The sequence below is a fragment of the Colossoma macropomum genome, unplaced genomic scaffold (assembly GCF_904425465.1).
Source record: "Colossoma macropomum unplaced genomic scaffold, Colossoma_macropomum, whole genome shotgun sequence".
In the NCBI taxonomy this organism is placed as follows: domain Eukaryota; kingdom Metazoa; phylum Chordata; class Actinopteri; order Characiformes; family Serrasalmidae; genus Colossoma; species Colossoma macropomum.
This window is the reverse complement of record NW_023494790.1, coordinates 35,675,382-35,688,447: the sequence shown is the minus strand read 5'-3', so window position 1 is coordinate 35,688,447 and position 13,066 is coordinate 35,675,382. Positions and strand designations below refer to the sequence as shown.

Sequence of the window (13,066 nt, the reverse complement as noted above, 5' to 3'; positions counted from 1 at the left end):
TTATCATACAGCTTCCAGAAGGTGGTGAGAAAACAACAGGCGACTTTCTTTCACCTGATGGAAACTGGCTTCCATTTTGTTGGATGGGCATCTCTGAGCATTACGAATGGCAGCCATGTTAACACCAAGAATGTGTCAAGTTTTTCACAGATATTAAACAGTGTACATAATCGTTGAGTCAGCATTTACCATCAACCTTGGTGATGGTGGTTTATTATAATAATCTTATCCTGGAATATAATATATTGTTTAGGCTGTACCCTTCCAGAACCAGTAGGGGCAGTAGTCGTTTAGTAGTACAGAGCTATTTGCCTTTAAAAGAGGAGGAGAATGTTTTGTTGTGAGCCTGAAAAAAGCCTGTTCATGTAGTTTAAGGCAGTGCAGTAAAATAGTGAAGCTTCATCTGCCCCATCTGTGCCATCCCTTATATTTTTGGTCACAAGATACTACAAAGAATATTGTTATTTTCAGAGGGAAACTCCTAAAGATAAAACAGTGTTCAAATGGCTACCTATGCATAACAAAATAAAAATGTTGAAGGATGTTGACGGACATAAATATAAAGCATATATTTATAAGGTGTGGAGGTGAGTCAGTAATTGTTGTTCATTCGTTCTTTCTCTTTTTGTTACTTTCTCTCTTTCTCTCTAAAATTAGGCGTAGTGACACAAGGTGCGACACAAGGTGCGACACAAGGTGCGACACAAGGTAAGCTGACTGATGTATTTAATGCATTCATGGTGCCGCTGTCAAACACCACTCGTGCCACTGACATGGTGTTTTTAAGCAGAGTTCCTGCTTAATTCATTTACATTCATTTACATCCAAATGTAAATAAATAATGTGTTACTCACTTGAGCCCCATGTAAAACAATGCATGTCGTAAACCTTTGAGGTAACTACACTGTAATCACACATTTTAAGTCAAACAAATTAAGTCAGTTGTACATAAACCTGAAAATATCCCACACATTACTCAGCTGTTTTAAGGGAATGATTTTGTACACTCAAAAGGGAATTTTTGAGTTGAATCAACTTATTTCAGTCAAATTTAGTCTGTTGCCATAGCAGCTTTAAAACCGCTGAATTCTAAAAATGAAACTGAGCTCCTGTTGGTTTTAATTGTTTCTATCCCATTAAAGTTACTCAGCAAATGTGCAGAACTGAGCGAAGCTCAGTGAGCTGTGGTGTTTAAGTGAAACGTAGTGACACGTCTGTTTAGTTAACAGGATGTTTTTAGGTAAAACTTTCTTCTGTCCCATTGGCTCCTGGCTTCATCTATTTGCATATTGGGTGTTTCATCCTGTTTGTTTTACTCACCATCTTTGTGTTTTCATTTTGTTTCTTAATTATCTTACAACCCCATTTCCAAAAAAGTTGGGGCGCTATGCAGAATGTAAATAAAAAATAGAATGCAATGACATGCAAATCATGTAAACCATATTTTTAAAAGAACTTACTACAAAGACAACATATCAAATGTTGAAACTGAGAAAATTGATTGTTTTTTTTTAAATATATGCTCATTTTGAATTTGATGGCAACAACACGTTCCAAAAAAGTTGGGACGGGGACCTGTTTACCACTGTGTTTCATCACCTCTTCTATAAACAACACTCTGTAAGTGTTTGGGAACTGAGGAGACACTGCTGTAGTTTTGAAAGTGAAATGTTTTCTCATTCTTGTTTGATACAGAATTTCAGCTGTTCAACAGTTCGGGGTCTCCTTTGTCATATTTTTCATTTCATGTTGTGCCAGAAGTTTTCAGTGATGACAGGTCTGGACTGCAGGCAGGCCAGTTTAGGCCCTGGACTCTTTTAATATGGAGTAATGCTGTTGTAATACATGCAGAATGTGGTTTGACACCGTCTTGCTTAAATAATCAAGGCCTTACCTGAAAAAGACGTTGTCTGGATGGCAGCATATGTTGCCAAAACATGTTTATATCGTTCAGCATTAATGTGCCTTCACAGGTGAACATGTCACCCATGCCATGTGAACTAATGCCCCCCTATACCATCATGAATACTGGCTTTTGAACTGTGCACTGGTATCTAGCTGAGTGGTCTTTAGCCTGGAGGACACAGTGTCCATGATTACCAAAAAGAATTTCAAATGTCGATTCATCTGACCACAGGACACTTTTCCACTTCTCCTCAGTCAATTTTAAATGAGCTCAGGCCCAGAGAAGCAACAGGTGACTTTCTTTCACCTGATGGAAACAGGCTTCATTTTGTTGGATGGGCATCTCTGAGCATTAAGAATGGCAGCCATGTTAGCACCAAGAATGTGTCAGGTTTATCACAGATATTAAACAGTGTACATAATCGTTGAGTCAGCATTTACCATCAACCTTGGTAAACTGGTGGTTTATTATAATAATCTCCTCCAAGAATATTGTTATTTTCAGAGGGAAACTCCTAAAGATAAAACAGTGTTGAAATGGCTACATATGCATAACAAAATAAAAATGTTGAAGGATGTTGACGGACATAAATATAAAGCAAAGGTTTATGAAGTGTGGAGGTGAGTCAGTATTTATTGTTCATTCCTTCTTTCTCTTTTTGTTACTTTCTCTCTTTTTCTCTAAAATTAGGTGTGGTGAACACGACACGAGGTAAGCTGACTGACGTATTTTAATGCATTCATGGTGCCACTGTCAAACGCCATTCTTGACAGGAATGTGCCACTGACACATAGTTTTTAAGCAGAGCTCCTGATGTCGAATGTAAATAAATAATGTATTACGCACTTGAGCCCCATGTAAAACAATGCATGTCGTAAACCTTTGAGGTAACTACACTGTAATCACACATTTTAAGTCAAATAAATTAAATCTGTTGTACATAAACCTGAAAATATCCCACACATTACTCAGCTGTTTTAAGGGAATGATTTTGTACACTCAAAAGGGAATTTTTGAGTTGAATCAACTTATTTCAGTCAAATTTAGTCTGTTGCCATAACTGCTAAAATCAAAAAATGAAGCTGCGCTGCTGTTAGTTTTAATTGTTTCTATCCCATTAAAGTTACTTAATGAATGGGCAGAATTGAGTGAAGCTCAGTGAGCTTATGTCTGGTCTTATATGTGAGTTGTTCTTGGGAAGGTACTTTTTACTTTCAATTGCTATTCATTAGTCACATGACTCAGTCAGTATTTTACAGAAGCAACAGTATTCAGATTTACATATGTGTTTGGTTCACCCTACACATTTCTGGCTGTAGACTTCAGTGCACTTCACATACATGCTTTAGAAACAAGGCAAAGCAGCTACACATTTTTTTCCAATAAAAACAACTGAAAAAAACCCAAACAAGTTTTATAAATTAAAAACAAAAACACATGATGTAACGTATTACACACCCACCCCTGGGTGAGCTCCACTGGCTGACACTTATTCCAGACACACACCATTTGTGTTATCTTATTACTCTAAGTTCATGAATTTATCAGTATTTCCAACAATATGACAAGAACTTTAACAACAGTGCCTGTGTTTACATGCCAAGATTTTTGCCGATCTGATTAAATACATTCAGATTATAGATTCAGACTGAGGTGTTTATATTCTCACTCTACTCAACAATCTGATGAAAATCACTGTTTATATGCTCAGTACAAGTAATCTGATCCAAAATTATGCGCATGCGTAGAGAACCACTTAGTGTAGATGTTACCATTACAACCAGCATCATGTGAGTCCAGTTAACATGAGATGAGCAGCAGTGAGCAGTGCTTTCATTTTTAATTATTTTTTAATTAAAATGATGTCAGAATCTCGCATGTTGAATGTTATAAACTTTCTCTATGACGTGTAGAACGTACTTAAACTTTCTGATTGGGAATGTAATCAGATACAGGTGTTTATACTTATATTATTCTTCTATTTAACAGATTATTTACAGAATTATCCCCCTTGTTCAATCAGATTGTAATTGTATTCTGAATGGCCTTAATCGGACTAGTCCATTCTAATTGAGGTGTTTATATATTTTCTATTTCAATTGAACTATTAGTCAGATTATTAACGGATTATTAGGCTGCAATGTGGCTAATGTTGAGACAATTTCTAGTTTTTGCTGAGTTTAACTTGATAAAACTTTTACTTATGACTGTAACCTTCTTATGATGAAATTCTGATGTGATGTTAAGTTAAAGCAATGAGCTATGAGAAGGGTGTGCACTATGGTGATTCCACTGATAATGCGTAATAGTTTGATTTAAATAGCAGCTTTCTCAAACCCAAGCACAATTACAAAGTCTTTTAGTCCTTGGCCCAACATTTCCTTTATAAGAAACACGGGTCATATCTCAATCTGAGTCATAAGTCCATAATGTTCCTTTTAGTGGTGTATAGTTCTTCATGAGTCTTCATAAGTGTTGTGTGTTGTAGTTGGATGCTCAAGCCCCCCGGCGCTGTGCTGTCAAGGGTTGAATAACTCCTGCAATAGAGGTTGCTTCTGTGACCAGGCCTGCATGATGACTGGGGACTGCTGCCCAGACTACAGGCAAACCTGCGTACCACGTGAGTCTAAACACTTACAAACTTACCTGTTCTTAGCTTTAACCACAAGAATTCATATTCAGGTCCACTCACATCATAACAGACTAAACACATTCATATTCACTCACATTGAGTGCGCTTACATGTACTTAATAATCCGCTAAAATCAGATTTAGTCAGTAATCCGATCAACACATTTACATGCACTGGAGTAATCAGATAATGGGAAACTCCGGGTCTACATGAGTCAGGTAATAATCGGATTTCTGCTTTGCAACCAGCCACTAAACTCACAGAAGAAGACGTGACGTAAACGTAACGTAACTCAAACTTCATACCGTGGCTTATTTTTAAAACATCGCACCACTTTACCTAAAAATATGAACTTACATCATCTAGAAGATATGTAAATCCTTCATTTCCTGTTTGGTTTCAGCGCCGCTCCAACAGTGTTTTGCTGCATCTCGTGACATCCACCGTCTGTTCTCGCACAGACTGAGAAATCTGAAAGAAATCAGAGTAAGAGTTTACATGTACTGAGAAATCTGATTCCTGAGCTAAAGTCCAGCTCTCTTTATCAGATTTCTTAATCGGATTTCTATATCGGAGTGTGGTGTTTACATGACCATTTGAATAATCGGATAACTGCAGAAATCTGATTATGGTCAGATTATTGAGTGCATGTATACACACTCACTGATTTTACAATGGAACATCTATTTAAGGAGACAGCAAAAGAAAATAAATACATTACATTCACATATATTATTTGTAAAATGTTACCATTTGTTGTAAACATGCTTTACTTACATCCTTCAGTGGTGCCACAGTGGTCTCTACAGTGATAAAGTACAGCACACTTTTGGATAGATTTTTTGGTAGCAGGCTGTTTCTATTAATTATTTTTTTATTTTATTTGTTTTGTTTATTTTTTCTGCTGGCTTGTGAATGCAGAAGGAAGGTAGATGACTGCTAGGAAGCTTACTGGAGCTGTATAACTGTAGTAGTCTTCAATTATTACAGTGCAGAGAATTGATTATTCAAATGATAGAAATGACTCAGTAGACGAAGAAGACAAGAAGCTAAAAGCTAAAGTGAAAAAGATAGCGAGCGAAAAGGAAAACTCTTGAGGAGTATTCTGGAGAGTTCTGACAAATGGTGTGGCCTGCACATTTGCCCGGCATAAGCCCAAACGAGCATTTATGGGATGTGATGGAGAGGTCCTTGCACACCTGAGATCCTGCATCTACAAATACCACGGAACTGTGGGTGGCTATCCAGACGGCATGGCTCAACATCCCTCCAGATGTTTTCTGTCCACTTATGGAATCAATGCCACTTCGTCGGGCTAGAGGGGGTCCTACACAATACTAGTTCCTGTCCCATGACTTTTGGCACATCAGTGTATGGTTCTATGAAATAACTACATGGGGTGTAGAATGTAGTCATTTGTGTTGTATGTAGTCAGTTGTTGATATTTTGTGTAATTACATCATTTATGTTACTGATCAGTAATTCACCAATGCAAGGTAATCTGCATCTAGAAACTACTGATAGTTCCACAAGTACAGCTCTTACTACAGTTACTTTGTCAAGTACAACACCTTCCCCAGGGATAACCTTTAATACTTCACTAAAACACACATCCATGAATTTTGCTACTTTAGTGACACTGACATCTACAGCCAACCCTGGAAAGCTTTACATTTAAACACTGACAGTTGTTTTATTATAATTTTAAGAATCCTTTTTTACCATGTTAATATGTGCTGTCCTGTTAGAGACCAATGCAACAGCGAGCACACCAGGTACCACCCTCAGCACTCTACCACCAACCACAACTAGGAATGTGGCACAAACATCTTCAGCTTCAGTGCTTACAACTAATATCCCTGGTAAGTAGTAAACAATGCGGGTAAAAAAATCTTTTAAGCAGAAACAACTTCACAAGCAAAGGAGCACAGATCAGACAAAAAATTCACTAGAAATTGATGCAATTATGTCAAAAGCTTGGACTTATGCTGGCTCTTGACACAAACAAACAAACACACACACACACACACACACACACACACACACACACACATTTTTTAAGCTACTTGTTCTCCTGGGTCACAGAGGGTGCTGGAGCCTATCCCAGCTGTCATTGGGCGGAAGGCAGGATACACCCTGGACAGGTTGCCAGTCCATCACAGGGCAGTCTCGGTGGACTGTAATTATTTTACTGAAAGTCATTTCAGATGTTGACTAGTAATTGCCTATTGGGTGGGTCCAAGCATTTATTACACTCTTCAATAACTTAAGGGCCCCATATCATGGAAAACCAAATCCAGTCTTAAAGGCACAGTAAATCTGTGAAAACAGGATGAAGAAAGGTTGGAAAATGGTCACGTAAAATTTATATAATAATTTTAGCAAATGTTTCAAACTGTTTTGTTAGTGACAATTGTTAGTGACCATACATGCACTAGGTTTACTGGGCAATGGGGTCATACATACAATATGTTTGCTGGGCGATGGGCCCATACATGCATCATGCTTGTTTGGGTGATGGGCGACCACCAGTAGCTTGCAGGAATGAGTCGTTTGAACTCTGACAGCAAGAGCGACAGCAATCAACAATAGCACTGAGATACTGAGACACATGGAGTCCTGGAATATGTTGTGAATGTGTTATGAAATACAGATTGCCAGGTTAAATGTCTTAGTGAGGAAAGGAACGTGGACCATAACAACCTTCCTTTGTTGACCCTCTGGTGTCCACGAAAATGCTCAATGTTTCTATAGGTGTTTTTGCAATAATAGAATGCAGAAATAAGGTTCAAGGTTAGAGTTGCAAGAAATAAGGTTAGAGTTGCAAGAATTTCAGAATCAGACAATGGACATACAGCTAAGAATTCCTCACATTTTTCGATACACAATACTGTATCTTGCTCTTCTCTATGTCCGCTGAAACGTAGAAACTCTATGCGAATAGGTGGTTTACTTGGTAGTTCTCGGACACATTCTTACAACGGCTCACTTGCTGTGGGCAGTTTCCTGCTTTTGGTGTAGAAGTAGCAGTGACGTGAACTTGAAGCATAAACAAAGTTGCTGAGAACACGCTATTACACTAAAATATACTCAAAGTACATCCATGTTTTACTTAACAGTTTTTTAACTTTTCAGCTCAAAATAATGATTGGTTTTCTCGACATTTCATCTTGTTTTCCCAAAATTTTGACAGTGTTAAAATATTGAGAAAATTACATTATTTTGCAGTAATTTTAAATTTTGAGAGGTCAAAGTTCATCATCCTGCTGCCAGAAAGTGGTGAGAAAACAACAGGTGACTTTCTTTCACCTGATGGAAACAGGCTTCATTTTGTTGGATGGGCATCTCTGAGCATGTCAGACATGTTAGCGACAAGAATGTGTCAGGTTTTTACAGATATTAAACATTGTACATAATTGTTGAGTCAGCATTTACCATCATCCTTGGTAAACTGGTGGTTTATTATAATAATCTCCTCCAAGAATATTGTTATTTTCAGAGGGAAGATAAAGATAAAACAGTGTTCAAATGGCTACATATGCATAACAAAATAAAAATGTCCTGGAGGGTAGTCAGCACAGTTTGATAATACTCCCACTCAGCCAGCCCCCTCTGTTGGCTGTTGAATGTTGAAGGATGTTGACGGGTATAAATATAAAGCAAAGGTTTATGAAGTGTGGAGGTGAGTCAGTAATTATTGTTCATTCCTTCTTTCTCTTTTTGTTACTTTCTCTCTCTAAAATTAGGCGTGATGACACAAGTTGCAACACAAGGTGCGACACAAGGTAAGCTGACTGAGATATTTAATGCATTCATGGTGCCGCTGTCAAACGCCACTCTCTACAGGAATGTGCCTCTGACATGATGAGCTGTGGTGTTTAAGTGAAATGCAGTGACACGTTTGTTTTGTTAACAGGATCTTTTTGGGTAAAACTTTCTTCTTTCCCATTGGCTCCTGGCTTCGTCATATTGGGTGTTTCTTCCCATTTGTTTTACTCACCATCAACGTTTTTTCATTTCATTTCTTAATTACCCAATAAAATACATAATAACATTGGGATTTTGGATTTGATTAACTCAAAAAGTTAACTAGAATTTATGATGGCACAAACGTGATGTGTTTATGTTAATCTAACACAAAAAAATTAGTTATTATAATCTTTGAGGGAACAACAGAGATACCAAGCTACAGCCTACTGACCCTCCTGGAGGTTAGTCAGCACAGTTTGATAATACTCCTACTCAGCCAGCCCCCTCTGTTGGCTGTTGAATGTCGAAAGATGTTGACGGGTATAAATATAAAGCATATATTTATAAAGTGTGGAAGTGAGTCAGTAATTATTGTTCATTCCTTCTTTCTCTTTTTGTTACTTTCTCTCTTTCTCTCTAAAATTAGGTGTGGTGAACACAACACGAGGTAAGCTGACTGATGTATTTTAATGCATTTATGGTGCTGCTGTCAAACGCCACTCTTGACAGGAGTGTGCCACTGACATGATGTTGTTTTTAAGCAGAGTTCCTGATGTCAAATGTAAATGAATAATGTATTACTCACATGAGCCCCATGTAAAACAATGCATGTCATAAACCTGTGAGGTAACTACATAGTAATCCCAGATTTTAAGTCAAATAAATCACATCTGTTGTACATAAACCTGAAAATATTCCACATATTGCTCAACTGTTTTAAAGGAATGATTTTGTACACTCAAAAGGGAATTTTTGAGTTGAATCAACTTATTTCAGTCAAGTTTAGTCTGTTGCTATAACAGCTTTAAAACCGCTGCATTCAAAAAATGAAACTGCGCTGCTGTTGGTTTTAATCATTTCTATCCCATTAAAGTTACTCAGCAAATATGCAGAACTGAGTGAAGTTCATTTTCTTGGATTTTAGTGCACAATTTCTAGTTTAACTTGACAAAACTTTTACATATGACTGTAATTTTCTTATGATAAAATTTTGATGTGGTGGTAAGTTAAAGCAATGAGCTATGAGAAGGGTATGCACTATGGTGATCCTGCTTCATATATACAGTACTGTTCAGAAGCTTAATCACTTGTCAAATAAAAATTGTTATTCATTAACAACTTATACAGTTTGGCATGAAATGTTATAAACTAGCCACCAAAACATAAACTGGTCTTTTAGTCCTTGGCCCACATAAACTCCCTGGCAGTGTAAAAGTCTCCATTTTCACCACAGTGCAAGTCTCTCAGTAATAGGAATATAAGACTGTAGCATGGCATGTGCTACCCCGGGCTCAAGGAGGACGCTGGAGGCAGGGTTCAGGGTTGTAGCAGCCATTTCTTTAATTCAAACCAAACAAACAATACAAAACACCAAAACCTAGGCTGGCCACTTTTCAGTGGCTTCAGTCAGCTAGACTTTTCAGTCTTCTTCAAAATAAGCTTTTCAGCTCCTCAGTCTCTTGCTGCTGCTGCTCGTCCCCCTCTCTCTCTCTGTTCCCTCTCAGCTCTTTTAAAAGGCGCTCACGAGCCCCTGAGCCGAGAGGGAACGAGAGCTCGCCGCTCCGCCTCCCCGTCACCGCCCCCAGCTTGCAGCTCAGCTGCCCGGGTTGAACGTGAGATGTAGTGAAGCGGCCTCGCTGCGTAACAGGGGGCGGGGTCCAGGCGGCGGAGCTCGGGACTCGCTCCTTGCCCTGGTGCCTCTTGTTGCCGACACCGTCGTCGTCTTCCTCCTCCTGCCGTCACTTGCGTCACTCAGGGGAGCCTGGGCTTTGCGCTCCACCCCCTCCCCACTCGTGGCTCTCTCCCTGGCGTCCTGGCCGAGGTTCGTCGCCACTGAGTGTTCAGACCCCGCCTTCCTGCCGGCTCTCGCGGCCATCATCGTCGGGGCCCAGGGGGCGGGCGCATGCCACATACCCCCACCACCCAACTCAGGCTGGGAACCCGGCCTGAGCCACCGCACCCCCCCCGGGGAAGGACCCAGCGCCGGGCGGGAGAAGCCAGGGTCGCACTGACTTCGGCGGCAGGCGGGGCCTCGGCGACGTCTTCGACGGCAGGCGGGGCCTCTGCGACGTCTTCGGCGGCAGGCGGGGCCTCGGCGACGTCTTTGGCGACAGTGAGGGGAGGGGAAAGGAAAAGAGCCCTGAGTCCTCTCGGAGCGGGTATGGGAGGGGAGAGAAGGGCTGCTCCGAACCTACTCGGAGCGAGGACGGGAAGGGAAGGAAGGTGTGCTCCGACCGCTCTCGGAGCAGGGACAGGAGGGGAGAGAAGCTGGGCTCTGGCGCCCTCAGAGCAGGAAGGAGAGGGGGTAGAAGGGCTCCAGTCCTCCTGGGAGCTGGGACTGGAGGCTTGAGGGGTGGTGAGAGGGGGGGCTCCTGCCCCCACGCACACTGAGGGTTGCCGCTCCGCCAGCAGGCTCCTGACCATCTGACGGGTCTCCACCTGCTGCTCCTCAAGCTGCTTCCAGTGCTTTTCAGCGTCCTGGAAGACAGCCTGCAGCTCCCACCAGCCTGCCAGGTGCAGGTGTACCAGAGTCTTGACGGCCTCCTCTTCTGCCGCAGAGACCCCCTCGGTGCGTTGGCGTCCTCCTCCCAGGCTTCAACACCACTGTAGGCAGGGATGCAGCAGCCATTTCTTTCAAACCAAACAAACAATACAAAACACCAAAACCTAGGCTGGCCACTTTTTAGTGGCTTCAGTCAGCTAGACTTTTCAGTCTTCTTCAAAATAAGCTTTTCAGCTCCTCAGTCTCTTGCTGCTGTTCTCAGCTCTTTTAAAAGGTGCTCATGCTGTCAGCCAGATCAGAATCAGCTGGCTCTCATTAAGGGCAGCGTGAGCCCCTGAGCCGAGAGGGAACGAGAGCTCGCCGCTCCGCCTCCCCGTCACCGCCCCCAGCTTGCAGCTCAGCCGCCCGGGTCGAACGTGAGATGTAGTGAAGCGGCCTCGCTGCATAACAGGGGGCGGGGTCCAGGCGGCGGAGCTCGGGGCTCGCTCCTTGCCCTGGTGCCTCTCGTTGCCGGCACCGTCGTTGTCTTCCTCCTCCCGCCATCACTTGCGTCACTCAGAGGAGCCTGGGCTTTGCACTCCGCCCCCTCCCCACTCGTGGCTCTCTCCCTGGCGTCCTGGCCAAGGTTCGTCGCCGCTGGGTGTTCGGGCCCCGCCTTCCTGCCGGCTCTCGCGGCCGTCATCGTCGGGGCCCGGGGGGGCGGGCGCATGCCACAAAGACTTACTATAATTATATATGTAATATGATGATAATTGTCTGTATTATATGAATTTTGGTCTCTAATACCATAAGCTTTCATTCACTGTTGAGGATTTCTTGGTTGACCTTATAAGAAACATGGGTCATATCTCAGTCTGAGCCATAAGTCCTAATGTTCCTTTTAGTGGTGTATAGTTTTTTTTCATGAGTGTTGTGTGTTGTAGTTGGATGCTCAAGCCCCCCGGCGCTGTGCTGTCAAGGGTTGAATAACTCTTGCAATAGAGGTTGCTACTGTGACCAGGCCTGCATGATGATTGGGGACTGCTGCCCAGACTACAGGCAAACCTGTGTACCACGTGAGTCTAAACACTTACAAACTTACCTGTTCTTAGCTTTAACCATAAAAATTCATATTCAGATCCACTCACATCATAACAGATTAAACACATTCATATTCACTCACATTGATTTTATGATGGAACATCTATTTAAGGAGACAGCAAAAGAAAATAAATACATTATGTTCACATATTATTCAGAAAATGTTACCATTTGTTGTAAACATGCTTTATTTACATTCTTCAGTAGTGCCACAGTGGTCTCTACAGTGAAAAAGTACAGCACACTTTTGGGTGATTTTTTGGGAGCAGGCTGTTTTTATTAATTACTTTTCAATTTTATGTGTTAATTTACTTTTTCTGCTGGCTTGTGAATGCAGAAGGAAGGTAGGTTACTGCTAGGAAGTGTACTGGAGCTGTATAAGTACAGTATACTTCAATTATTTCAACGCAGAGAATGGATTAATCAAATGATAGAAATGACTCACTAGATGAAGAAGACAAGAAGCTAAAAGCTAAAGTGAGAAAGATAGCGAGCGAAAAGGAAAAGGATTCTGTGGGCTCATGAGGTTGCTAACTGGACCCTAGAGGACTGGCAACATGTGGCGCAGCCTGATGAGTCACGGTACCAATTGTTTCGGGCTGATGGCATGGTTTGTGTATGGCGCAGATACCCCGTGAAGCCATGGACCCCAGTTGTCAACAAGGCACTTTGCAGGCTGATGGTGTTTCCATACTGGTGCGGGGTGTGTTTTGATAGCATGGGTTGGGTCCACTCTTCCGCCTGAACATTTCATTGACTGGTGACCGCTACGCTTCACTGTTCAGTGACCATTTCCATCCCTTCATGGACTTCATGTACCCCCAAAATGATGTTATATTCCAGCTGGATAATGCACCATTCCCAAGTTGTCCAGCATTGATTCGAGGAGTATTCTGGAGAGTTCTGATAAATGGTGTGGCCTGCACATTCGCCCGACATAAGCCCAATTTCGCACCACCAGAGAGCTGTGGGTGGC

At 41.7% G+C, this 13,066-nt stretch overlaps 1 protein-coding gene across 1 annotated transcript in view; it reads left to right on the top strand.

Annotated features, from left to right (window-relative positions):
* Window positions 1-13,066, top strand: part of LOC118809693 (alpha-tectorin-like) — a 50,705-nt gene that overhangs the window by 23,461 nt on the left and 14,178 nt on the right. Inside the window, exons 6-12 of the mRNA XM_036573216.1 lie at window positions 658-708; window positions 2,597-2,617; window positions 4,395-4,526; window positions 6,287-6,400; window positions 8,285-8,323; window positions 8,935-8,955; window positions 11,934-12,065. Coding sequence (XP_036429109.1) covers window positions 658-708; window positions 2,597-2,617; window positions 4,395-4,526; window positions 6,287-6,400; window positions 8,285-8,323; window positions 8,935-8,955; window positions 11,934-12,065 — 510 coding nt within the window. The remainder of the gene's footprint in view (window positions 1-657; window positions 709-2,596; window positions 2,618-4,394; window positions 4,527-6,286; window positions 6,401-8,284; window positions 8,324-8,934; window positions 8,956-11,933; window positions 12,066-13,066) is intronic.